At 37.7% G+C, this 24,714-nt stretch overlaps 1 protein-coding gene and 1 non-coding gene across 3 annotated transcripts in view; both read left to right on the top strand.

Moving 5' to 3' along the window:
• The window catches only part of SPATA17 (spermatogenesis associated 17), a 270,751-nt gene that overhangs the window by 129,857 nt on the left and 116,180 nt on the right, over positions 1 to 24,714 (top strand). For both annotated transcript variants that reach the window (XR_011975479.1, XM_072647825.1), the window contains exon 6: positions 17,976 to 18,099. Coding sequence is in view for 1 of the 2 variants with exons in the window: in XM_072647825.1 (XP_072503926.1) it covers positions 17,976 to 18,099 (124 nt within the window). In the remaining variant the exon portion in view is untranslated. The remainder of the gene's footprint in view (positions 1 to 17,975; positions 18,100 to 24,714) is intronic.
• Positions 20,331 to 20,433, top strand: LOC140530586 (U6 spliceosomal RNA). Its single transcript, XR_011976016.1, has one exon. It is a non-coding gene; the product is annotated as a U6 spliceosomal RNA (small nuclear RNA).

Raw genomic sequence — 24,714 nt, 5'->3', positions numbered from 1 at the left:
ATCTGGAGTTGATACTCACAGTAAAGAGAATAAGCTGGAAAAGCAGCAGCACTTAGTTTCCTGTCACCAGGCTCAGAGTTCAAATCACCAGTCTCAGACAAACTCTATTCCAGGACCCTGAAAAAGAAGTGATTGCTGAGCCAAGGTCAGTGATCTTTGATATATGTGTAGCAGGAAAGAGGTGCAAAAGGATGGAGAAATTTGAGAAAAGCAGACATACCCTAGATTTGTAAAATCAGAAAAGAGCAGAGTCTAAAGTCTATAGGTCACTAAGTTAGACTTTGATTGGAATGTAAGGTTCTTGAAGGCTGTTGCTGTTTTTGCTTTTTCTCGTTTGCCCAATGATTTGCATAGCTTTTAATAAGTGTTTATTTCTAGAACCTATCATTAAAGGGGTAGATTTTGAGGGTTTAGAAAAGGAAGTTGCAGTCACAAATATATAGTGTGACTTCCACAAGAATAGCACTTGTGACTTCTGAGGGTAGAGCCAAGATGGTTCAGTAGAGGAAGCACTCATCCAAGTTCTCCCAATGATTCCCTCCAAACAACTTTAAAATAATGCCTCAAATCAAATTCTGGAATGGCAGAGCCCATGAAAGGTAAAGTAAAACATTGTTCTACTCAGAGATAAGAGATAAGAAAAGATCTCTGACCCTGTCATACTGTAGTCATAGTGATAGTTCAGCTGTCCTGGAGCCCATATGGATGCAATATTAGCGGTGGGTCTTGGTGGTAGTGACAACAGCAGCACCTTTGGTAGCTTTCAAGTCAAATATGGTAAGAGAATCAGGCAATTGGTCAGAAAGAGACCTATATGCTCACACTGTGTGCAGGACTGGATGCTATTTGTCAGTTTCATTGCCTATACTCACTTCTAAATCACAGTTCAAGGAGCACTTTAGGTCATGATGGAACAGGGGCCCTACAGAGTAGTATCACTTCCTGTACCAAAGGTGCAGGGACCCTTCCTGGGTAAGACAAGATCACAGACCAGAGGAACAGGGACCACCCCTCTGCCTGGATAAAGCAACTTGGAAGTACTATAGTACATGCTTGGGATGGAATACCATGGTGCTATAAAAAAATGACACTCAGGATGATTTTCGAAAAACCTTGAAAGACTTATATGAACTGGTGCTAAGTGAATTGAGAACTACTAGGAGAACATTGTATACAGTAATAGCAATATCATATGGATGATCAGCATTGTAATACATAGTTACCCTAATCAAGACGATGATCCAAGATATTCCTGAGGGACTCATGATGAAAAATGCTATTCACCTTCAGAGAGAGAGAATTGATGAATTCTGAATATTGACTGAAGCATATTTTTTCATTTTCTTTGTTTTTCTTGCTTTTTTGTATTTTTTTTGCAGCATGGCTAATATGGAAATATGTTTTGTATGACTTTACATGAATCTGGCCTTCTCAGTAGGAGGGAGGCAGAGAATTTGAAACTCAAATTTTTAAAAAATAAATATTAAAAATTTTTTAATGTAATTGGGAAATATTTAATGAAATAAATGAAAATATAATTAAACATAAAAAGAATAGTACTTGCCAGTCTATTTTTATTACTTTTTTTCATGCAGTAAGTAGAGCATATTTCAAGAGAATACTGTAGTCATAGGAACTTAATATGTTGTGGACAAACTGGAAGCAATGGTTACAAGTTTCCAATAAGCAGATTTGGACTTAATGTAAGGGAAAACTTCCTGATAATTCTAGCTATCCTGAAATAGAATTCAGTGCCTTAAAAGTAGTAGATCCAGTTCTTTTAAAACCACCTAAGTGCTGGGGATGCAAAGACAAAAGAAAAAAACCCACTTGCTGTCTTCAAGAATCTTATATTCTGCTGGGAGATACAGAAAGTATGCAGATTAGTAAATACCACATAAAATAAGGAGGTAGCACTGATTAATAGGTGATTCAAAAAATGCTAGTAAAGTGGTATCTGAACTTAACCTGGAAGGATGCTTAGTATTCTAAAAGGAATAGTGAGGAAAGGAGTGCATCCCAGATATGGAGAACAGCCCATTCAAAGGCACATCAGTGGGAGATGGAATGTCGGGTTTATACAATTGTGAGTAGGCCAGTTTACCTAGAACATAAAGTATGTGAAAGAGAGCAATAGGAAATTAGTTTGGAATGATACTGGAGTCAGGCTGTGAAATGGACCAAGTTTGGCACATTGTTGGAGAACTGTAAGAACTTGCGTAGTTTTGCCATCATGGACTTCTGAGTAGCAGACCTGAAGCTGCAGGCTCTTATCTGGGTGAAAAACTTGTGGCATGAGAGAATATATCAGGATGACACAATAGGGAACTTTCTTCCACACCTGAGAAAACAGATACCTTAAAATTTGAAGTAAAAAATAAAATTCATGTATGTTTTGTTGCACATATATGTGCTTGAGTTTGGTCAAGATTCTGTTATTGTTTGTTGCTGTTTTTTAACTAGCAAAAAAAGTATGAATTATGTTATAGTCTGTGAATCTCACCAAGTGCCCATGATGGACTAGATACTTGTACAACCCTGATTTGGTCAGTTTCCTGCTTGCTATCCGCCAAGTATTTTCTTTTACTTTCTCTTCTCAAATTTTCTCTTTATTTCTAAAGTGTTAACAGCCTAGGTAGGATGGAGTTAAGTAAAATATGAAATTTCATAAAATGTTTAAACCTCTTTCTAGAAACCTGTCTCATTTTCTTTTAAAAGAAGAATGTTTTAATGTAATCATATTGTTTCTTTAAGTGTACTTATATGTGAATTATGAGGTGTCTTGTTCACATTCTGGACTGTGACAGATCTGTAAAGTATCCTCTCACTGCCTAGAATGCTCACAAGGCACCCTATAATTCAATTATAAGTACCCTCCAGGAACCATATAATTACATATTCTTAGTAATATTCTCATCAATAGCAGTCAGATTTTCCTGGGAGTAAAAAGTTAATCCAGTGACCATCTGACAGTGTGATTCAATTCTTCTCTTAGTTAAAAAGAACTTTTTTGAGGTCCCAAGGAATAGATTCTCATGGTTAGATCACTCATCTAAGGAATGAGCAGCTCCATTTCAGGTTCTTGGCTATTCTAGTAATTCATTGTTTAGCTTTAATCTTTTCATGTTTATGAAAATCTCATTTGTAAAACTTTGTAAAAATCCTTCAGATTTTAGATGAGAATGAGTTAAAGAGGCACCCAATGGCACAGCCTCTACCCCCTTAGAAATGAATATGCTTATTCAGACTGGGTGATCAATTCTGGGAACCTGATTCCAAAGTTTTCAAGTTCTTTTTGACTCATTAATATACCTACCTGATTTTTTTCCGGAAAATTTCTAAAACAAAATACAGATATGTACATGTAATGTGGTCTCCTTCCATGAAGTTATTCAGGGAGTATTATGAGTATCAGGTATGGGGCAGTTTTATTTCTTCCACCATAAAACTCGTATAGCATTTAGAGAGTACTTTAAGTTTTGCAAAGCTATGAACAAATAATATTTGGATTTATCTTCACAATGACCCAGGGAGGGAGGTGCTATTATTATCCCCATTTTCCAAGTAAGAAATCTGGATTGGATAAAGCTTAAATGACTTGCTCAGAGTCAGCTAATAAGTGTCTGAGGAAGGATTTAAACTCAGGTCTTCTAGATTTCCGAGCAGCATTTTAATCAGGTACCACCCAAAGAACTCAAAAACTGAAACACATGAAAACAACGTAGGAAACAAGATGCACTCACATTAACCCAGTACATTTATTACATTGTCACTGGAGGTAAGGATATTTTGAGCATTGGCTGAAAAGGTATCCCTGTTCCAGACCTGTGCTGTCTACGCAAGTACCAGCAATTCAGATCTCAGCTTGGACAAGGCTGCCGTCTTGGAGGACAGTCTTTCTGGTGGCGCTTCTCTTCTCTAAGAAGCACACTTTAAGGAGGTCTCCCTCTATGTAGCTGGTACCCCAGTCTGAAACTCATTATGCACAAAGTAATCCCCGAGGCTTGAAACACTTATATCCCTAACTTACCACTCACTGCCCGTTCCCCAAAAAGAAGAAAAAGAGAAAAGACACCTAAAGAGGAGGCAACCAGACCAAAGAGGCCTAGTGATTCTAGTTACACGCGTGCCTGCATAAGCACAGGTCTTCCACTGCCTTGTGCTCCTGTTCTCATTGCTGTTGGTCCTGGATGAAAGTAATGATTCCCCCTTCTCCCTCCTTGCTTTATTCCAATTTGGAAATCCAAGGACAAGGGTGAGAGCAGAAGCAGAGTGTACTGAGGGACATAGCTATTTCCACCATTCATTTTTATAGACCAGGCAAGTTGCAGCCTTCCAATTATAGCCTGTGAGCCAAATTTGGCCCAGCTCCTGTTTTTGAATGGCCCATGAGCTAAGAATGGTAGTTTTTTTGTTTTTTTTTTTTTTTATCCCATTCTTAGCTAGTGGGCTGTACAAAAGCATGTGGTGGGCCCAGTTTGGTCTGCTGATCATAGTTAGCATAGGGGTCATAGCTTGTCAATACTTGTTAGTGAAGGGATTGAATGAGAACTTCTAAAAGGAATCTGTCCTCCTGGGCCATAGTCTAAGCATTCTTCAGGGATGAAATCAAATCACTAGGAACTAATCTCAAGAGTTATCATCCAGGAGGTAGGGCACACGTTTTTCAATAAGGGGTCAGAATGCATGTCTGATACCATGACATGTGGCCCCTTCTGACAAAAGTACATCCCCTTTAATATCATTTAATTGATTGGGAGGATTCATCAGGTTGATCAGAGTTCTATTCACTCCTGCTACCTTCTCTCCACATCATCCCAGTTAAATATTTGCTGTGTCAGCAAAGCAAACTGGCATGCTATTGAACATATTGGTTAATTTTCCCATCCTGTATAGCTCTCCACAGACCTATAGAGGCCCAAGCATTGTCCTTTCTGGATTGTCTTCCCCAATACCTTCCATTAAAATATTCCAACAAAGTCCATGCAGACTGTCCTTGGTTCCCAAATTATCATTTTTTTGTGAGGACCTAAACCTAGCATAAATAGCCAGTTTTGAGTTTATACTCAGATCCCAATACATAGTTATACAAATCTGACAAGAATACAAAATTTTACCGAGTTCCATAAGAACTAAAAATAGTTTTTCCATTGAACAAAGAAAAGAAAATAAAAAACACCCTAGAAGAAAAATCTAGTCTCAAATTGACTCTCAAGCGATATGAGGTATTTCCAACAAGAACTCAGAGCCTGGAATAACCTGGAAGATATCCTCTCACTCTCAGGTAAACAAAATTTCTTAGATAAAAATGCTTCCAAAGGATCCCTGTAGAGGTCCGTTGGGCAATCTATAAATTTCAAAAATGAATCTATGCAAAACACAAAATAACCCAAATGAATACCCAGACGCCACACTAGGATAAGCATACAAGTTGGGTTTTTGTTGTTGTTGTTTTAAGAACAAACTCAGAATTCTGAGTTACAAGGACAGATGGCCCTCTCAAAAAGGGAGGAAACACATGATCACTTAAACTTGTCACAGCTCATGAGCCCCTAAAATGTCCCCTTAATCCTAGTTAAATTATCAATATTTAAAAAAAAGTAATCTATGTTTCTTTTGTATGTATTCCAAGGGAAGTTTTCTCACACACTTAACTTGCAACTCATGGTCCAGGGGTCTCTTTCCACAAAGGGATTCCACTCTGAATTTATATAGGCCTGCTTTATCTTGAGGTAGAGAGGCTGAGCCCAGAGAATAGGGCCACACATCTTTTATTCTTTGACTGTTCATGAAATCCAGAGTAACTCTAGGGAAATTCCTTTGAAAAAAACTTGCAGGCATTTAATCTCTTTCACACATTGACTCCAGTGTGATAATGATGATTATGATGACAATGATGATAACAACAAAATACTTGTAGTCCAAAAAAAAAACACATTCCCAGGTTGATCATGTCTAAATATACAAATCTCATTCCAGATTTTAAGTCCATGACCTCTCTGGCAGGAGGTATGTGGCATGATTCATCTTTACCTATTTGGACTCATAATTTACCTTTGCAGTAATTAGAGTTCTAAATTTCTAAGTTTTTTTCTCCCTCTCTGTAATATTATTGTCATTGTGATAATTGTTCCAATTCTGGTCACTTAAACTCTGTCTTATATCACAGAGGTTTTTCTGGTTTCCTCAGAAATTCTTATGGCAATTCCATTATATTAATAGGATACAGTTTGTGTAGCCAATTCCCCAATAGAGGGGCAGCATTCTTAGTTTTCAGGTTTTGTCTGGATGAAAAGAACTGTTATAAATATTTTTGTATGTATGAATTCTTTTCGTCTTTCTTTGATATCTTGGGGGGGAGGAGGTTTGTCTAGTAGTGTAGTTGAATCAAGTAGCATGAGCAATTTTATTGTATTTTGTCATACTTCCCAGTTGCTTTCCAGAAAGGCTAGACCGATTCACATTTCCACCAGCAATGAATCAGTGTACTTGTTTTTCCCTAGCTCCTCCAACATTTATCATTTTCTTCTTTTGTCATCTTTGCTAATCTGATGGTTGTGAGGTAGAACTTCAGAGTTTTAAAATTTTCATTTTCCTAATTATTAGTGATATGGAAAAAATTTTTGTACAGTTATTGATAGCTTAGAATTTTTCCTTTGAAAACTTGAATCTTAAAAACAGGAATCATGTCCAATTCTTAGATATGAAACTTTTAATGGAGAAATAAATTTCTTGCAAAGATTTTCCCCATCACTTATTTTTCCCTCTACTTTTAGCTGCATTATATTTGTTAGTGCAAAAGCTTTTTACATACCATAATTTTTTTAAAAATTTATTTATTTATGTATTTATTTAACTTTTAACATTCATTTTCACAAAATTTTGGGTTCCACATTTTCTCCCCTTTTGTCCCCTCCCCCCACCCCAAAACACCGAGCATTCTAATTGCCCTTATCACCAATCTGCTCTCTCTTCTATCATCCCTCTCTGCCCTTGTCTCCATCTTCTCTTTTGTCCTGTAGGGCCAAATAACTTTCTATACCCCTTTACCTGTATTTCTTATTTCCTAGTGGCAAGAACAATACTCAACAGTTGTTTCTAAAACTTTGAGTTCCAACTTCTTTTCCTCCCTCCCTCCCCACCCCTTCCCTTTGGAAGGCAAGCAATTCAATATAGGCCAAATCTGTGTACTTTTGCAAATGACTTCCATAATGGTCGTGTTGTATAAGACTAACTATATTTCCCTCCATCCTATCCTGCCCCCCCATTACTTCTATTCTCTCTTTTGATCCTGTCCCTCCCCATGAGTGTTGACCTCAAATTGTTCCCTCCTCCCCATGCCCTCCCTTCCATCACCCCCCACCCTGCTTGTCCCCTTATCCCCCACTTTCCTGTATTGTAAGATAGGTTTTCATACCAAAATGAGTGTACATTTTGTTCCTTTAGTGGAATGTGATGAGAGTAAACTTCATGTTTTTCTCTCCCGTCCCCTCTTTTTCCCTCCACTAGTAAGTCTTTTGCTTGCCTCTTTTATAAGAGATAATTTGCCCCATTCCATTTCTCCCTTTCTCCTCCCAATATATTTCTCTCTCACTGCTTGATTTCATTTTTTTAAGATATGATCCCATCCTCTTCAATTCACTCTGTGCACTCTGTCTCTATGTGTGTGTGTGTAATCTCACCCAGTGCCCAGATACTGAAAAGTTTCAAGAGTTACAAATATTGTCTTTCCATGTAGGAATGTAAACAGTTCAACTTTAGTAAGTCCCTTATGACTTCTCTTTGCTGTTTACCTTTTCATGCTTCTCTTCATTCTTGTGTTTGAAAGTCAAATTTTCTTTTCAGCTCTGGTCTTTTCATCAAAAATGCTTGAAAGTCCTCTATTTCATTGAAAGACCAATTTTTCCCCTGAAGTATTATACTCAGTTTTGCTGGGTAGGTGATTCTTGGTTTTAGTCCTAGTTCCTTTGACTTCTGGAATATCCTATTCCATTCCCTTCAATCCCTTAATGTAGAGGGTGCTAGATCTTGTGTTATCCTGATTGTATTTCCACAATACTTGAATTGTTTCTTTCTAGCTGCTTGCAGTATTTTCTCTTTCACCTGGGAATTCTGGAATTTGGCCACAATGTTCCTAGGGGTTTCTCTTTTTGGATCTTTTTCAGGCGGTGTTCTGTGGATTCCTTGAAGACTTATTTTGCCCTCTGGTTCTAGAATCTCAGGGCAGTTTTCCTTGATAATTTCATGAAAGATGATATCTAGGCTCTTTTTTTGATCATGGCTTTCAGGTAGCCCCATAATTTTTAAATTGTCTCTCCTGGATCTATTTTCCAGGTCAGTTGTTTTTCCAATGAGATATTTCACATTATCTTCCATTTTTTCATTCTTTTGGTTTTGTTTTGTGATTTCTTGGTTTCTCATAAAGTCATTAGCCTCCATGTGTTCCATTCTAATTTTGAAAGAACTATTTTCTTCAGTGAGCTTTTGAATCTCCTTTTCCATTTGGCTAATTCTGCTTTTGAAAGCATTCTTCTCCTCATTGGCTTTTTGAACCTCTTTTGCCAATTGAGTTAGCCTATTTTTCAGGGTGTTATTTTCTTCAGCATTTTTTTGGGTCTCCTTTAGCAGGGTGTTTACTTGTTTTTCATGCTTTGCTTGCATGTCTCTCATTGCTCTTCCCAGTTTTTCCTCCACCTCTCTAACTTGATTTTCAAAATCCTTTTTGAGCTCTTCCATGGCCTGAGCCCATTGGGTGGGCTGGGATACAGAAGCCTTGACTTCTGTGTCTTTCCCTGAGGGTAAGCATTGTTCTTGCTCATCAGAAAGGAAGGGAGGAAATACCAGTTCACCAAGAAAGTAACCTTCTATAGTCTTATTTCTTTTCCCATTTCTGGGCGTTTTCCCAGCCAGTGACTTGACTTCTGAATATTCTCTTCACACCCACTTTGCCTCCGGATCCTCCCAGCCAGTGCTTGGGGTCTGAGATTCAAATGCTGCTTCCCAGCCTCAGGGCTTTTGGCAGGGGCAGGGCTGCTATTCAGTGTGAGATTAAGTTCAGGTGCCCAGGTGGGGGCAGGGCCACCTCACAGGCTCATTTCCCTCAGAGGGTTTATGCAGAGACCTTCAACAATGGATCTGGGTTCCTGCCTGCTTGGGGAGCCCCTGTCTGCTCCCGCCTCCACTGCTGCCTCCTGAGGGGGCCTGAGTTATGGAGGCACCCCACTCCCCTCTCGACCTGCCAAAGAGACCCTCTCACCGACCCTTGTCACCTGTGGGTGGAGGGACCCGCACGGCTGCTGGAGATTCTGTCCCTGAAGCCTGCTCAGATCCGCTCCTCTTGGCGCCACGTGGCCAAGGCAGGGCTGGGCTGGGCTCCACATCCGCAGTGCAAAGGACCTTTTGCAAGAGGTTTTCAGGCTCTCTGGAACAGAAATCTCATCTCCTCCGTTGTTCTGTGGCTTCTGCTTCTCCAGAATTTGTTGGTAGTTCTTTTTTACAGATATTTTATGGGCTGTGGGTTCGGAGCTAGTGTATGTGTGTCTTTCTACTCTGCCATCTTGGCTCCGCTCTACATACCATAATTTTACATAACAAAATTGTCCACTTTATATTTTCTGTTATTTATTCTTAAACTTTCCCCATTTTAGATCTGAAAGGTTATTTTTTGATTTGTGTCTAAGTCATGTATTCTGTTATTTGGAGTTTATTTTATTTTATACAAAGTGAAATATTTGTTTATATCCAGACTGTTTTCCAGTTTTCCTAGTAATTTTTGTCGTAGTGGTTTTTTACCATTTTGCATTCTATATTACCAATCTTTCCCACTGACTACCTTTTCTATTTTTTAAGAAGTGATGATATAGAAAGCAGGGGGTAGTATGTGGTGTAAAGTGTAAGGAGACTGGAAAGGCAGAAGGGGTCTTAAGTTATAAAGGGCTTTGAACACCAAACAGAAGATTTTTGTATTTGATCTTGGAGATAATAGGGAGCCACTGTAGTTTGTTGAGTATGAGAATGACATAGTTGGACTAGTGCTTTAGGAAAATATCTGAATGGCTGTTGAAGTGGCTGAATGGTGGATAGACTGGAGTGGGAAGATAATCACAACAGACTGTTGCAGTAGTCCAAATATGAGGAGATGAGGGCTTGCACCAGAATGTTTACAATATTAGAAGAGAGAATGGAATATATTTGAGAGATGTTGTAAAAGTGAAATTGATGTATCTTGGCAAAAGATTGTATATGACAGAGGGAGAGTGGAAGAAAATGAAGAATCAGGGATGACCCCTAAGTTGGGAACCTGGGGAGTGAGAGGATGGTGGTGCTCTCCATGGTAAGAGGAAAGTTTGGAAGTCTGTAGAGTTTAAGGAGAAGATAACAAGGACTATTTAGGATATTCTGAGTCTCAGATGTCTACTACACATTTTAAAATGAGTAGAAGGCAGTTGGAGATGTGAGGCAAAGTCAGCATGGAAGTTAGGGCTGCAATATATTGTTAGATCTGAGAATCATCAACATGCAAATGATAAGCAAATACATGGTAGCTCATGAGGTCTTTTAAGTGAAGTAGGTTAGAGAGAGAAGAGAAGAGCGTCCATGACAGAACCCTGCAGTACATCTGTGATTAGTGGGCATGGCCTCGCTGAGGATCTAGCAAAGAAAACTGAGAAGGACTAATCAAATAGGTAAGAAGAGAACCAGGAAAAAGTTGTGTCCCAAAAACCTAAAGGAAAGAGAATATCAGAAAGAAAAAGATGACCAAGAGGTCAAAGGCTACAGAGAGGTCAAGAAGAGTGATGATTAAGGAAAGACCATTGGATCTGGCAATTAGGAGATGACTGGTAATTTTGGAGAGAGCAGTTTTGGTTAAATGAAGGTGTTAGAAACCATATTGTAAGGACATAAGAAGAGAATGAAAGGATAGCAAATGGAGGCCTCCATTATAGAAGCTCTTCTCAAGGAGTTTAGGTACAAAGGGCAGAATAAATATAGCTGATTGTACAGATGGATTGGGTTAGGGTTATTTGAAGATGGGGGAGACATAGGCATATTTCAGGCAATAGGGAGCCAATAAACAGGTAAAGATTGAATAGAAATGGTAGAGTGAGGATAATGGAGCAATCTTGTTGGAGGAAAGAGGATGGAATTAAATCACTTGTGTAGGTAGAGTGTTTAGCCTTGGTGAAGAATAAGGCCACCTTATCATGTGAGACAGGACTGAGGAAGAGATATGGCAGAAGGCATTCTTCATGATATGAGATGAAGAAGGGAGAAGAAAAAGCTCTTGACTAACGGCCTGAAATGTGAAACAAGGTTCTCATCTGAGAGCGTGGGAGGTTTGAGGGAGTAAGCAAAAGTTTGGAAAGCTGCTGTGAAGAGCAGGGTAGTGAGTTGATAAGGGAGGAATAGTAGGATTGCCCAGCAGCAGTGAGGGCCCAGGTGAGGTTGTGCAGCCTAAATTTGTAGTGGACTCAGTCTGGAAGCTTATGGGATTTTCTCCACTTTGGTTTATCAGCATATATGGAGGGCAAGTGGTGGAAGTGATCCCAACCTGAGACTTGGCAAAGCACAATCAGAGATATGATAAGTGGGCTAGGGACTCCATATAGAGTTGAACTCATTCATCAAGAGGTCAAGATAAGGAAAAGAGGAGTGAGTAGCTAGTACAGGGATGATGGCCTAGGAAAGAACTGAGGAGTTGAGGGGTGGACAGAAAGTCAGTAGATTATATAGTCAGATAAGAGGATTTAAGAGTTCTTGAACATAAATGTTGTTCATTTTGGGGCAGGAACACAATGTGACCATCTAGTGGTACTATTGTTAGGTCAAAGGGTATGCTCAGATTACAGTTCCAAATTACCTCCCAGAATATTTGGACTAATTCAGAGTTCCACATAGTGCATTGTTGTATCTTTTCCCACAGATAATAACACCAGAATTTTTTTTATTTTATTACTTCCATAATAAATCTTGTCTTATAAAACATTGGCTATTAATAGATAAAATCAATGGGACAGCTATGTGGCACAGTGGATAGAGCACAAGTTTTGGAGTCAGGAAGACCTGACTTCAAATCTAGCCTCAGACATTAGCTATGTGAGCCTGGACAAGTTATTTAACCCTATTTTCCTCAGTTTTCTCATCTGTAAAATTAACTGGAGAAGGAAATGGCAAACTACTCCAGTATCTTTACCAAGAAAACCCAAATGGGGTCACAAAGAGTTGAACACAACTAAAATGACTAAACAACAGATCCGATGAATAATTAGGTCTAAATGGTCAGAGTATTTTATCACATGTATAGCTCGTTATCATCTGTATTAGAGTTCACTTTCAGAAATTTTTTCTGAAAGAAAGTGGTGTTAAAAATTAAAACCTTAACGTTTTCGGGAAGCTATATTTTTGGAGGATTTAGAAAAAAAGCTAACAAAGGTTATCAGTGGAATTGTTTGAGGGGAGATTTTATTAATTTAGTTTTATAGTGAATGAAGTATTTGATATTTACATGATATTGGACAAATAATAGAATGATGTCATCAATATTTATAGCCAGTAGAATAAAGATGACCCCAAAGTATAATTATGAAATTGGATAATTTTTTCCCTTTTTTATTAGCAGTATTTGTTTGAGGAATAAAGTTGATTTTGAACTGAAGATACCCAAAAAAATAGCAATGGAGGAAAATAATCTTTTCTCACTTTTCTGATAGATGATATGTATCTGATAGATGATATGTATAAAGCACCAAGAAAAGAAAATCTTTATGTCATGAGAAAGCAAAGGTGCACATAAGAAAATGTGAAATTGAATTTTTTCAGCAAAAGTATATTTGACTATAACTCAAAACTACAGAGCTAAAACCATCCTTTGAAAACTTTTTCCCTTTGACCCAGCAATATCGCTACTAGGACTGTATCCCCAAGAGATCATAAAAATGGGAAAGGGTCCCACATGTACAAAAATATTTATAGCAGCACTCCATGTAGTTGCCAAAAACTGGAAGTCAAGGGGATGCCCATCAACTGGGGAATGGCTGAATAAATTATGGTATATGAATGTAATGGAGTACTATTGTGCCACAAGAAATGATGAACAAGAAGACTTCAGAGAGGCCTGGAAGGACTTATATGATCTGATGCTGAGTGAAAGGAGCAGAACCAGGAGATCTTTGTGCACAGCAATGACCATAGTGTGCGAGAGTTTTTTCTGGTAGACTTGGAATTTTGTAGTAACACAAGAACTTATTAAAAAAAATCCCAATGGTGGTTTTCTAAGGCAAAATGCCTTCCACACTCAGAGAAAGAAATATGGAAGTCATTTGCAGAATGTAGCAGATCATGTTTGTGTGTATGTGTGTGTTTTTGTGTATTATGTTTTGATTTGTTGTATGATTTCTTCCATTTATTTTAGTTCGACTACATAACATGACTATAGTGAAAACGTACTCAATAGGAAAATATATGTAGAACCTATACAGAATTGTATGCTGTCGTGGGGAGGGAGGGGGGTACTAGGGGGTAGGTGTGAGGGAGATAAAATCTTAATTTTATGGCAGTGATTGTAAAACATTAAAAAATAATAATAATTAAATTAAATTAAAAAAAAAACTGTCCCCAAACTTCTAGGAAAAATGTGTTTCCATTTTACATAACCATTTGACTGGTCTGATTCACCAGTCAGTTTCAACTGGTACACTTATACTGTAGAATTATGAAATCATTCAGTTTTAGACCTGAAAAGAATCTTAAAAGTTATCTGGTCACTCAGACGTTCTTAATCTAGGCTCCATGAACTTTAGAAAATACTGATAAGTATATCCCACTTTAATAGATCTCAATTAACCCTATACATTATATTTTATGCATTTAAAGTATTAGTCTGGGGGCAGCTGCTGGCACAGTGAATAGAGCACTGGCCTTGGAGTCAAGAGTTAAAATTTGGACTCAGACACTTGACACTTAATAGCTGTGTGACCTTGGGCAAGTCACTTAACCCCAATTGCCTTGCCTTCCCCCTTCCAAAAACAAGAGCTAAAGTATTAGTTTGAGAAAGAATCTCTAGATTTTACCAGACTGTCAAAGAGGTCCATAACACAAACAAGGTTAAGAGCTCTGGATCATCTCACCCACACTATTATTTTACATATGAAGAAACTGGTCCAGAGAAACTTGGACTTGTCTAAGGTCATACAGTTTCATAGTAGTTTCACAACAAGATCTCCTGACATAAAATTTAGTTAAAACTAGAAAAATTCTCTCTTCCTTCTCCCTCCTCCCCTCCCTTTTTCTATTCTCTGGAAATGGTCCCTTTTCCCACCTAAAACTGCTGACTTTCCCTGTCTTTGGAATTCCTTCCCAGCAAAATTTGGAATCTTCTTTGATGGAAGCTTCCATGCCCCATTCATCCTTGCCAATTGGCACCCCCTGCCTGTGATGTCACAAGGGGGAAACCAGTCAGAAACTCCTTAAATGATGCTTTCCCCTCCCTCTGAAACACTTAGTCCTCTATCTTTCTACACCACTGGAGACCTTGTTGCAGAGGACATCCCAGTTATCTCAAATTTAATAACTAGAAGAGTGACTGAAAACTTGACCTAACTTGGGTGTGAGGACATGAGAATATATCTTGCCTGGATCACAGACCTTCCTCTTCAGGGCCTGGAAATCACCGCACCCAAGGCCTGGACCGTATGTCCATTTTCCCCTTTTGAGATCTGACTAAATCCTTGTCTCTCCAGTGGCAGTGATATCTTTCACCTCACATGCCATTTCCTTACTTTGCCTCTCCTCTCATCCCCCTCACCCTCAATTGACCAGCTTCCCTTGTGTTAGGTAAAATGTTGCCCTAATGAATGGCCTATTCTTTTTAGCATTAATTCCTGACTGGCATGAGTACCCCACAAAAAGAAATTTTCTTTTATGGTATAATTCAATAGCTGTGTCATAAAACACTTAAATAATCATTATGACTATTCCATGACGTAAGTGAGTGTACCCCGGTCACATGTCGCTTCCTTACCGAATGCTTTCTCTCCTCCCTCAGAATTCCTATCACACTATGTTGTTCATGCCACAGTGAATGAATGATTACTTTCTGCAACAAGCATTTCATCCAACATAAATATATCAAATACCTACTATGGGCAAGGCACTGTGATAGGTTCCACCACCTCTCAAACAGAGATAGACCGGAAAATAGTCCCTGCCCTCAAGAAGTGTGCGTTCTACCTTGTGTCAGAGTCACAGCCTCCCCTACTGAAAGTATAAGCAATTTTATAGTCTTTAAGGTTTGTGATGTGCTTTACTAATATACTTTCATTTTATTCTCACAAAAGAAGGTAAGTGCTTATTGTTATCCCCATTTTACATTGAGGCAGACAGAGGTTAAAAGACTTGCCTAGGTCACCTATGTCAGCATCTGAGGTCAGATTTGAATTCAGGCCTTCTTGACTCCAGAGCTCTATACATTGTACCACCTAGCTGTCTCTAAGTCCCATTAGCCCCATGAGCAATGTGATCCTACCTCATTCTTCTTTGTATCCCTCAAAGGGCATAGAACAGGACCCTGAATATAATAAGACCTCAACCAGCACTTACTGGCTGTAATTACTGTAGTCAAAGTTCCTGCCTTTCCTGCCTCTATTTTCTATACAAATCATTTCTGGATACCTGAACACTGATACCTGAATATTGTATTTTGCAAATTTTATGATCCTAAAGTACTGATTCCATTTTTTGTACTGTGTGCCCTGTGAGTTGACACATTACCCATATTCATTTTACGCATTACTATCCCCTAGATATAGTCTGCTATTCCGTAACTTTCCTACCTCCTGAACATGAATTCTCTGGCTTTCTTGGCTTCTATATACTTAATGGTTAAGAATTTAAGTTCTAGCTTCATCCACAATTATATACAGACTTATAAAAATTGATATTTGCACAGAAACTTTCAAGAATTTAAAATCTCATCACATTTATGATTTGGACAAATAACTAAACATTTCTGGGCCTCACTTACCTTAACTGTAAAATGAGGGAATTAGACCAGCTTGCTGTAAAGGTCCTTCTAACTCCACATTTATCATCCTATGATATTATGAAGTGCAATTACAATAACTTGCATAAGCAAAAATATATTTTAATCCACATATTTCTTTTGGAATTTATAATGATATTTATCTTTGTAGTAACAAAAAATTCTCTGCCATTGCTAGATAGCATTAAAAACCGTACTTCTGGAAACTAAATTTATAATGTAAATTTATTTTTTTATTTTCAGAGATCATAAAATTAAAAGACAAGTATAATGATGAGAAGCAAAAGAATAATTTAAAATATTTTACAAAAATTAAAATATATAACATATTCACCTATTATTTATAGGCATCAAAAGATGTTTTTTTCTTTAAAAACACTCATTTTCTCACATGTAACTGCCCTGATATCGTACTGTAAGGACAAACAAAGGTCACCAATCCTTCCAACTCCTAGTTCTTTGTCAAAAATGGACACAGTTAATGAGGTTTGTTTGGTACAGCACAAATTCTCAGACACAGATAGAGATCCTTTCAATGGAAACAAATTTGTTTGACTTTACCAGGTTACTTAGCGATTAATAATAGCCTTGAGATGCAGGTCAGAAAGGTCATTGTACCAGCTTGCCAACACAATCTAAATGTGCAGCTAGTCCAGTTCTCCAGGCTTGGAGGCTCCCACAACACTATGCATAAAGAAAAACAGCTATTTTCCAACTCCTTTTTTCATATTAATAAGCAATTTTCAAGAGAAGGGTGGCAAAATGGGGGCCATGCCACTCCAAGTAATTCATTTATTTTGCAATTTAATCTTATGTTGAAAAAAAATTACACTGCTGCAAAAGCATAGCATGGTGATTTTTAAACGTCAGTATGTTTCATAAGTAACCTTGTATGAAATATGGTATTAGTACCCTTTAACAGTAAACTGTAAAAAAAAATTTACAGATTAAAATAGATGTATATGGTTTTTTCTTACATGATTTTTTTCCCCCACCTTTCATTCTTTTTTCCTCTACTACCTTTGAGGCAAAGGCATGGATGATTTACTTAAAATATGCTCATTTACTATTGTGTGTATGTTTCTGTGGATCTCTTTAAAAGTATATTATAAAACAAATTCTGAAAAGATATGATGACCTGGGAAAAGTAGTAATTTTCCAAACCATTTTTTTATTTAGCGAGTTTGATTTAGGTATGCTACTTAAACTTCAACAAATATTTATGGAGGACCAACGAAGTGCAGAGAACATTTCAGTGTTTGCTGGAGAAATAACACTGGCCTTGTCTTCCTGGATCTTGCAATTCTAGATAACTCAAAACACTTAGAATTAAGTCAAAATACCACTCTCTTCATGTTTATTGATCTACGCTTGATCTATAAATACACCACCATATCCTTGTTAGAGAGACACGTGTAAAGTATTTTCTTTGTTTTAATTTTATTGAACATATGAAAAAGTCTTGAAATGCTTCATCTAGTGTAACATTTATTCTTTCTGTACACATCACTGAACCAAATGTCAATCTCTTGTATTCTGGCTAATGTACAATGTCTGTTTCTTATTGATATTATTATAAATGCTAATCAAGATTAAGTTGTAATAAATTATGCGTACAAAAGACAGATGCACAATTTTGAAATTGACATTGCATATGGAAATAATGATTTGAGGTGCCTAGGTATAAAATCAAAGCTTCATATTTTTAGTAGCTTAACTGTTTTAGAACACTTAAAATCACTGGTATCTAGTCATCTCTGGAAAGATCTGTTTTCATTATATTCTTTATATTCCAAATGTCTATTTCCTAACTTTATTGAGTAAATTGTCAGTTGTAGGCACTTCAAAAACTTAAGCACAGTACAGATGTGTTCTTATTTTTACACATAAAGGGTCCTTGACTGATTATAAATAACAGAGAATCATTTTGATGCAGGGAAGCCCTGGAGGAGTTTGCAGAGATGAAGGGTAGAGAAAAAAAGAAGGCTGACCTAGAGAAGGAAGAGAAGAGAAAGCAGAACCAAGCCCGAAAGACCCATTACCTTCTCAGCACAAAGCAGGTCGGTACACCTGTCCCTGGCAGCTCTCACAAGCCACTGGAGCCCGAGTCTGACAGAGATAAACTAGCAGGCTGAATGGGACATGACTTGTTGGAAAGCTATCACAAAGACACTGCTTCGAGTTCAATTTCAGGCTTTTCTCTAGGCAAGAGCAGGCACCATGACTATTCTGTGACAGCAGCGCTGGAGAGGCAGGAGCCCTGCGCTCACAGAAAGCGGTCAAGTCAGCAGTTTGATCTGCCACTGTGATAACACAACACAAAAGGGCATCACCTCACTTTCAGAACTCATTTTGACTGGTTTATTGTTGTGTTATTGCACTTGTCTGGAACTAACAAGTACTTAAGTAGAAGACACTTTCCTATTCTTTCTTTTTAATTGAGCTAATGCTGAGCTTGAGTTTCTACCCTTTCATTGTGTTTCCAAATAGGTTTGAAGGAAGGTTTTCAAGTAAAGCTTTTCCCAGATCTGTTTGTTTCTGCCAAGTTCTGCCTCTGTTTTCACAGAGGAATTTGACTCTCAGATTTTGCCTATTTAGGAATTACCTTTGCATTTCGGAAAATGTTGATGTGCTCCAGTTTTAGTTTTGTTGGTAAAAAGAATGCTATTTTAGAAGTGGTATGGGTGGACCAAGATCTGTGATTTTACTGGTATTGGGAACTCCTGGTATGAAAACTCCCCCTGCCCCCCACACACTGGTATACTGTAGACCTTCAACTATCTGTAACAGATAGCCTTAACAGAGTTGTTTGGAGAACTAAGGGGTGGAAAGTGTTGCCAACGTTTACACAGCTGCCACACAGCTAGTGTGTGTTCAAAGCAGGATGTGAACCCAGGTATTCTGAAATTCTAGGCCAGCACTCTATCCATCACACCATATTTTCTCTCAGTATTTTACATGAAAAGCTTAAAGAATATGATTTTTAATAACTAAGAATTTTCAAGGTCTAATGTATTTTAATGAATTGAGCATTTAAAAAGAAGGTCAGACTTCATTTATTATTGATCAGTAGAATGTTAGAGCTTCTCGGGTATCTTTAAGATTTCAGAATAGAATCAAATAGTATCAGGGTTGGAAGGGACCTGAGAGACAATCAAAGTCCAATCTATATATGAACAAGAACCCCTTTACAATGTACCCTGGAAGTTTCATCTAGCCCTCTTTTTTTTTTTTTTGAAAAATAGTTATCTTTTGATGTCTTTTGCTTTTATATCACCTAGATTTCCACCTGCATCCTCCCCTCACTATGCTTATAGCAAATTTTAGAAAAATAGAATAAAGAATTAAGCTAAATTAATCAATGCATTGAAGGGAAAACTGACATTTTATGTAGTGTTCCTCCCCCATGGGACCTCCTCTCCCCCCATCTCTCCAGGGCTCATGTCTCTTCTTCAGAATGGACAGAGCTTGTTCTGTATGATTTTGTCACACTTATTTTAGATTGTTTTAAGGTTGTTTTTCTATTCATTTACATCGTTGTAGTCATTGTGGCCATTGTGTTCTTATTCTGCTTCACTTTGCATCAGTTTCTTTAAGTCTTTCCATGCTTCTCTGTATTTATCATATCATCATTTCCTACAGCACAGTAATATTCCATCCCATTCATGTAATGCAGTTTGTTTATCCCTTCTCTGATTGATGGCTATCTATTTTGCTTCCAGTTCTTTACTATCACACTGTTGCTATAAATATTTTATTGTACAGAGCCCTTTGGTCAGTGAACTCCTTGGGTGTGTGTATATATATATATATATATATATATAAGTAGCAGCAGAATCTCTGGGTCAAAAGTTATGAATGTTTTCACTGCTTTATGACCATAATTCCAGATTATTTCCCTAACAGTTGTACTGAGTCATGGTTCCACCAATAATACTTTAATGTGCCTCTTTGTACAACCCCTCTAATATTGTTATCTTTTGTCATCATCCAGACTTTGTTAACTGATAAGGTGGAGCTACTATGTCCCGAGACAGCATTTCTATTTGGTATTGCTTGCAGAGAACATTTTTTTCTCCCATAAAGCCCAAATCTGCCTCTTTAGGGCCTAGCAGAATCAAACTAATGTCTCTTCTACATGATAACCCTTCAAATCATTAAATAAAACTATCATCTTCCTCCTCAATATTTTCTTTTTTTAGATCAAATTTCCTCAGTTCCTCCAACTAGCCATTTTCTGAAATGACCTTAAGTTCCTTTCTCATCCAGGTCATCCTGTTCTGCATGTCCATCAAACTTGATACAAGTACTCTAAAAATGGAACAATGTAGTAAAGGTCAGCATGACCTCTGCTCAAGTATAACATGCACATTCTTGAGGCATTCTATATTTGTCAGCTCATTTCCTGTGTCCAACAAGAGGCCTTTCCTGATTTTCTTCCATTTCCCCTCCACCCCAGTGGCAGTGTCTTCCCTTGAAGATTACTTCCAGTTCATCCCCTATATATTTTGTGTCTACGTAGTTACTTGTATGCTATCTCTTTCATTAAATATAGGCTTCTTGAGGTGAGAGGCTACCGTTTTTGCCTCTCTTTGTATAGTGTCTGGCATACCATAAACATATAAGAAATGCTTGACACAAGATTATTAGATTCACTTTAACAAACATTAAATGCCGTCTGTGTACGCAGGATGGGCTGGATGCTGGGGAGGCAAGGACAAGTACTGAAGAGCCCCTCTTCTCAGGTAGCATACATTCCTCTGGGGGAATACAACATGTCCATGGTTAGGTAATATAAACTCATTTCAGGAGAGAGATAGAATGAAGAGCTAAGGGCATCGTGAAAGATTTTTATAGAGGAGGTGGACCCTTGAATTATGCTTATAAAGGGAGCTAGGGATTCTAAAAAGTGAGGAGAGAATGCATTCCAGACATGAGCTGGATACAGGTACAAAGATATGCATGGCAGTGGGAGATGCAATGTTGTAGAAAGGGAAAAGCTAACCAGATGATTTCACTTGACTGGAGAGTGTGGAACTGGAAGTAATATGAAACAAGACAGGAAGACTCGGTGGGAGCCAGATTGTGGAAGATTTTAAATGTTTGAGTCAATTTTTTTACTTTTACCTAGAGGCAACAGGGAGTGACAATTTTATTTTATTTTTTTTAGGTAAGAGTGTGATATGGCCAGATTTGTTGTAGGAAAATAATTTTAGCATTAATATGGAGAATGAAATAGAGAAGAGGTTTAGAAATTAACTTATTGCAGGTTTGGAAATTAACCTATTGCAACAGTAGAAGTAAGAGCTGATAATTCCCTATGAATGAGGACAAGTAATATAATGTTCAGAACTGAGCACACTATTTGTGATATTTCATAATCAGAACAAAGTGTAATAGGACTTGCCACCTCTTCAGTTTCACATACTATTTTTCTTTTAATGTTGGACAAGAATGCATTAGTAATTTTGTTTACATATTTTGCTGTTGATTCACATTGGGCTTCCAGTCCACTAAAACAAGATCGTTTTTTCAGATAAACTACAATCTAGTCATATCTCCCACATCTTGTATTTTTAATTTTTTTTAACCTGATGGCAGGATTTTACTCCTTTACATTCATCCAAATAATATTCCACTATGCCCCATCCTGGATTTTCAAATTTTAAATCGCTTTTTTTAAAATAAGAAAGTTAATCATTTACTGGACCAGCATAAGAAGAGTTTATTCCCCAGTGAATAAATTCAGAAGTAATTGAAATAATGAGTGAAGGCCAAATTTTAAAATAAGAATACTGGATCTCTTTGTTTTAGTTTATTTAGCTATGAAAATCTCTTTTTTTTTTTATTGCTTGATTTGAATCTTTTTAAAAATTTATTTATTTATATTTAGTTTTCAACATTCATTTCCACAAGATTTTGAGTTCCACATTTTCTTCCCATCTTTCCCCTCCTCCCCAAAACACCTTGCATTCTGATTACCCCTTCCTCCAATCTGCCCTCCCTTCTATCACATTCCTCCCTTCTCTTATCCTCTTCTTTCTCTTTTCTTATAAGGCAAGATAGATTTCTATATCCCATTACCTGCATTTCTTATTTCTCAGTTTCATGCAAAAACAATTCTCAACATTCGTTCTGAAAACTTTGAGTTCCATCTTCTCTCCCTTCCTCCCTCCCCACTGTCCCCACTGAGAAGACAAGCAATTCAATATAGGCTATACATGTGTAGTTATGCAAAAGAATTCCATAATAGTCATGTTGTGAAAGACTATATTTCCCTCCATCCTATCCTGCCTCCCATTTATTCTATTCTGTCTTTTGACCTTGTCCCTCCCCAAAAGTGTTTACTTTTAATTACTCCCTCCTCTCATTTGCCCTTCCATCATCACCCCCTACACCCTACATATCCCCTTCTGCCATACTTTCCTGTAGCGTAAGATAGATTTTATTGAATGTTCATGTTATTCCCTCCTTAAGCCAAATGTGATGAGAGTAATCTTCACTTTTTCCCTCACCTCCCCCCTTTTCTCCCACATTAAAAAGCCTTTTTCTTGCCTTTATTATGAGAGATAATTTGCCCCATTCCATTTCTCCCTTTCTCTTCCAAATGTATTCCTCTCTTACCCTTTAATTTTATTTTTTAGATATTATCCCTTCCTATTCAACTCACCCTGTGCCCTCTGTCTACATGTATGTGTGTGTGTGTGTATAGATAGATATAGATAGATACAGATATATGTATAATCCCTCCAATTTACTGATAAAAATTTCAGGAGTTACAAATACTATCTTTCGATGTAGGAATGTAAACAGTTCAACTTCAGTAAGTCCCTTATGATTTCTTTTTCCTGTTTACCTTTTCATGCTTCTCTTGATTCTTGTGTTTGAAAGTCAAATTTCTATTCAGCTCTAATTTTTTCATCAAGAATGCTTAAAAAAAAAAAAGAATGCTTGAAAGTCCTCTATTTCATTGAATGACCATTTTTTCCCCTGAAGTCTTATATTCAGTTTTGCTGGGTAGGTGATTCTTGGTTTTAATCCCAGTTCAGTTGACTTCTGGAATATCATATTCCAAGTCCTTCAGTCCCTTAATGTAGAAGCTGCTAGGCCTTATGTTATCCTGATTGTATTTCCACAATACTCGAACTGTTTCTTTCTAGTAACTTGCAATATTTTCTCCTTGACCTGGGAACTCTGGAATTTGGCTACAATATTCCTAGAAGTTTTTCTTTTGGGATCTCTTTCAGGAAGCTATTAGTGGGTTCTTTCAATATTTATTTTACCCTCTGGTTCTAGAATATCAGGGTAGTTTTCCTTGATAATTTCATGAAAGATGATGTCTAGGCTCTTTTTTTGATCTTGGCTTTCATGTAGTCCTATAATTTTTAAATTGTCTCTCCTGGATTTATTTTCCAGGTCAGTTGTTTTTCCAGTGAGGTATTTCACACCATCTTCTATTTTTTCATTCTTTTCATTTTGTTTTGTAATTTCTTGGTTTCTCATGAAGTCATTAGCTTCCAACTAGTTGTTCCATTCTAATTTTTAAAGAACTATTTTCTTCAGTGAGTTTTTGAACCTCTTTTTTCATTTGGCTAATTATGCTTTTTAAAGCATTTTTCTCCTCACTGGCTTTTTGAACCTCTTTTGCCATTTGGGTTAATCTATTTTTAAAAGTGTTAATTTCTTCAGCATTTTTTCGGTCTCCTTTAGCAAGCTGTTGACTAAGTTTTCATAATTTTCTTGCTTTACTCTAATTTCTCTTCCCAATTTTTCCTCCACCTCTCTTACTTGATTTTTTTTGAGCTCTTCCATGATCTGAGACCATTGCATATTTTTTTTGGAGGTATTGGATGCAGAAACCTTGACATTTAGGTCTTCCTCTGATGGTATGCTTTGTTCTTCCTCATCTGAAAGGATGGAAGAAAATACCTTTTCACCAAGAAAGTAACCTTTTATAGTCTTATTTTTTCCCTGTTTTGGTCATTTTCCCAGACAGTTACTTGACTTTTGAGTCCTTTGTCAAGTGGAGGATATACTCTAGGGACTTGTAAGTTCTCAGTTCCTCCAACATGGCACAATCAAGGGAGAGAAGTTTACTCCTCTTCTGACCTGCACTCTGGTCTGGGAGCAACCACAACCTTTTCTGCCCAGGATCCTCTCCAAAACCACCACCAGCTCCACCACACCAGTGCTCTTCCTCACCCCAGGGCCGCCACTCAGGACTGAGATCTAGAAGGGCTTCTCAATTCTTCCATAGTCTTTAGGCAGAGGGCTCCAAAAATGGACCCTGCTACTGCTGCAGCAGAGACTGCCACCTCCCTGTACTCAGGGTAGGGCCTGGACCCTGCTCTCTTCTCACCCAGGTGAAAGAGCTTTCTCACTGACATTTGAAGCTGCTTTTGATGTTTGTGGGTTGAGAAATCTGGGAACTGCAGCTACTGTCCCTGATTCCCCACCCTGAAGTCTGCTCCAGTCCTGTCCCTGCCACCTGTGACCAAGACTGGGTTGCACTCTGCTCTCTGAGCTCTGTGCTATAGACCTTTCCTCTCGACCTTCCAGGCTGCCTTGGTTTGGAAATCTTTTTCATTCTGTTGTTTTGTGGCTTCTGCTGCTGTAGAATTTGCTTAAAGTCATTTTTTACAGGTATTTTATGGGCTATGAGGGGAGAGCTACAG

Source organism: Notamacropus eugenii, chromosome 2 (assembly GCF_028372415.1).
Source record: "Notamacropus eugenii isolate mMacEug1 chromosome 2, mMacEug1.pri_v2, whole genome shotgun sequence".
In the NCBI taxonomy this organism is placed as follows: domain Eukaryota; kingdom Metazoa; phylum Chordata; class Mammalia; order Diprotodontia; family Macropodidae; genus Notamacropus; species Notamacropus eugenii.
This window is presented reverse-complemented; position numbering and strand designations above follow the sequence as displayed.